General features: G+C 30.8%; 1 protein-coding gene across 1 annotated transcript in view; it reads right to left on the bottom strand.

The window, feature by feature from the left end:
• Positions 1-2,450, bottom strand: part of LOTGIDRAFT_107885 (hypothetical protein) — a gene marked incomplete at both ends in the record, with an annotated part of 18,072 nt that overhangs the window by 13,144 nt on the left and 2,478 nt on the right. Inside the window, one exon of the mRNA XM_009065386.1 lies at positions 1,429-1,558. Coding sequence (XP_009063634.1) covers positions 1,429-1,558 — 130 coding nt within the window. The remainder of the gene's footprint in view (positions 1-1,428; positions 1,559-2,450) is intronic.

Genomic DNA, 2,450 nt, shown 5'->3' with positions numbered 1-2,450 from the left:
TGTATCAGTAACACANCCTCTTATTATAAAACTTAATAACCACACCGAAAATAACATAAAATACAGCCAGTATCAGTAACACATCTCTTGTTATAATAATACTAAATAACCATACTGAAAATAACATAAAATACAGCCAATATCAATAACATATCTCTTGTTATAATAATACTAAATAACCACACTGAAAATAACATAAAATACAGCCTGTATCAATAACACACCTCTTATTATAACACTTAATAACTATACTGAAAATAACATAAAATACAGCCTGTATCAGTAACACACCTCTTATTATAAAACTTAATAACCACACCGAAAATAACATAAAATACAGCCAGTATCAGTAACACATCTCTTGTTATAATAATACTAAATAACCATACTGAAAATAACATAAAATACAGCCAATATCAATAACATATCTCTTGTTATAATAATACTAAATAACCACACTGAAAATAACATAAAATACAGCCTGTATCAGTAACACACCTATTATTATAATACTTAATAACCATACTGAAAATAACATAAAATACAGCCAATATCAATAACATATCTCTTGTTATAATAATACTAAATAACCATACTGAAAATAACATAAAATACAGTCAGTATCAGTAACACACCTCTTGTTATAATAATACTAAATAACCATACTGAAAATAACATAAAATACAGCCAGTATCAGTAACACACCTCTTATTATAACACTTAATAACTATACTGAAAATAACATAAAATACAGCCTGTATCAGTAACACACCTATTATTATAACACTTAATAACTATACTGAAAATAACATAAAATACAGCCAATATCAATAACATATCTCTTGTTATAATACTTAATAACCACACTGAAAATAACATAAAATACAGCCAGTATCAATAACATACCTATTATTATAACACTTAATAACCACACCGAAAATAACATAAAATACAGCCTGTATCAGTAACACACCTATTATTATAACACTTAATAACTATACTGAAAATAACATAAAATACAGCCAATATCAATAACATATCTCTTGTTATAATACTTAATAACCACACTGAAAATAACATAAAATACAGCCAGTATCAGTAACACACCTCTTATTATAACACTTAATAACCACACCGAAAATAACATAAAATACAGCCTGTATCAGTAACACACCTATTATTATAACACTTAATAACCACACCGAAAATAACATAAAATACAGCCAGTATCAGTAACACATCTCTTGTTATAATAATACTAAATAACCATACTGAAAATAACATAAAATACAGCCTGTATCAGTAACACATCACTAAACCAAATGATTTTTTTCTAGATAGAATCAATGGTGGTATTTTTGATCATGTCTAAAGTCAGCCTAGAGGATTGATCCAGATTAAAGCCTAGAGAAAGTATTTATAGTTTACCTGGTATCAAGCTGACTTTTGCTAAACAAAAACTAATAACAAACACTAATAATTTATCAGCTAAGGGATCAAGATGTGTACCAAATGCTGTTTTCTGGCTTGGAAAGGCTCGAGCTATGTGGCCATCCAACTGAAAAAAAAAATTAGCATGTGAACTTGAATAGCTGCATGTACATTAAACAATATGCAGATATAAATATTAGACTAAAACATTCATCCAATTCCCTTCCATTCTTATTTGTGGATGGGCTATAACAGAATTGTGGTCATGGGTTCTAATCTCAGTCATCATGTTAAAGTCTGGTGACCTCATATAAGTCATCTTTACTCATTATTCCAATCGACCCTGAGCTGCGTTGATGGGTAACTTTCATCCAGGAAAGATCATTGCCAAGAGGATTGGCCAATGTTAAGAAAGGATTCTCTGGTGATCCTTATGGTTGTTTCTTGCCTTCTTGTTTTTTTCTTGTATCCTTTAACAGACAGCCAAAGACCGGGAAAATCTCTTCAAGCTTGCTGAGAAACCATTATTCTTAAGAAATAAAAACCCATTAACTTACCACATCAGTTATACCAGCAATAACTAACAGACCTAAAGACCATTGATACGAATGACTGGTTATCAGGTAGCCTAATACAGGAGTAGAACCTATTCTGAACATGGTTAATAAATTAGGTATGGTATATATATTTTCTTTCTGAAAAATAATTAGTTTCCATAATCAAATGATATCTACCTAAGTAAACTGGGTCCCAAATAATAATTCTCTAGCCCAAATTTTTTACTTTTTTTCTCTGCTTCAACACATATTGACCGCTAATGAACATATTAGTTTAATGCTTAAGCTGCAGACAGACTGGGCGAATTTTCACGGTGAATGGTTTGGACAAGTCAATCGCCAGTGTATCCAGTCCCAGTGCTACAACATTTTGCCCGATCATCGGCTGAAGCCATTCACCAACATCAAGCATGTTTGACATTATTTGCTCGAATAATCATTGCCCTCGTCTCGTTCTGCAAG

This window comes from Lottia gigantea, assembly GCF_000327385.1.
Source record: "Lottia gigantea unplaced genomic scaffold LOTGIsca_7, whole genome shotgun sequence".
Lineage (NCBI taxonomy): Eukaryota > Metazoa > Mollusca > Gastropoda > Lottiidae > Lottia > Lottia gigantea.
Note: the sequence above shows the minus strand (reverse complement) of the source record. Positions and strands in the feature narration are given on the sequence as shown.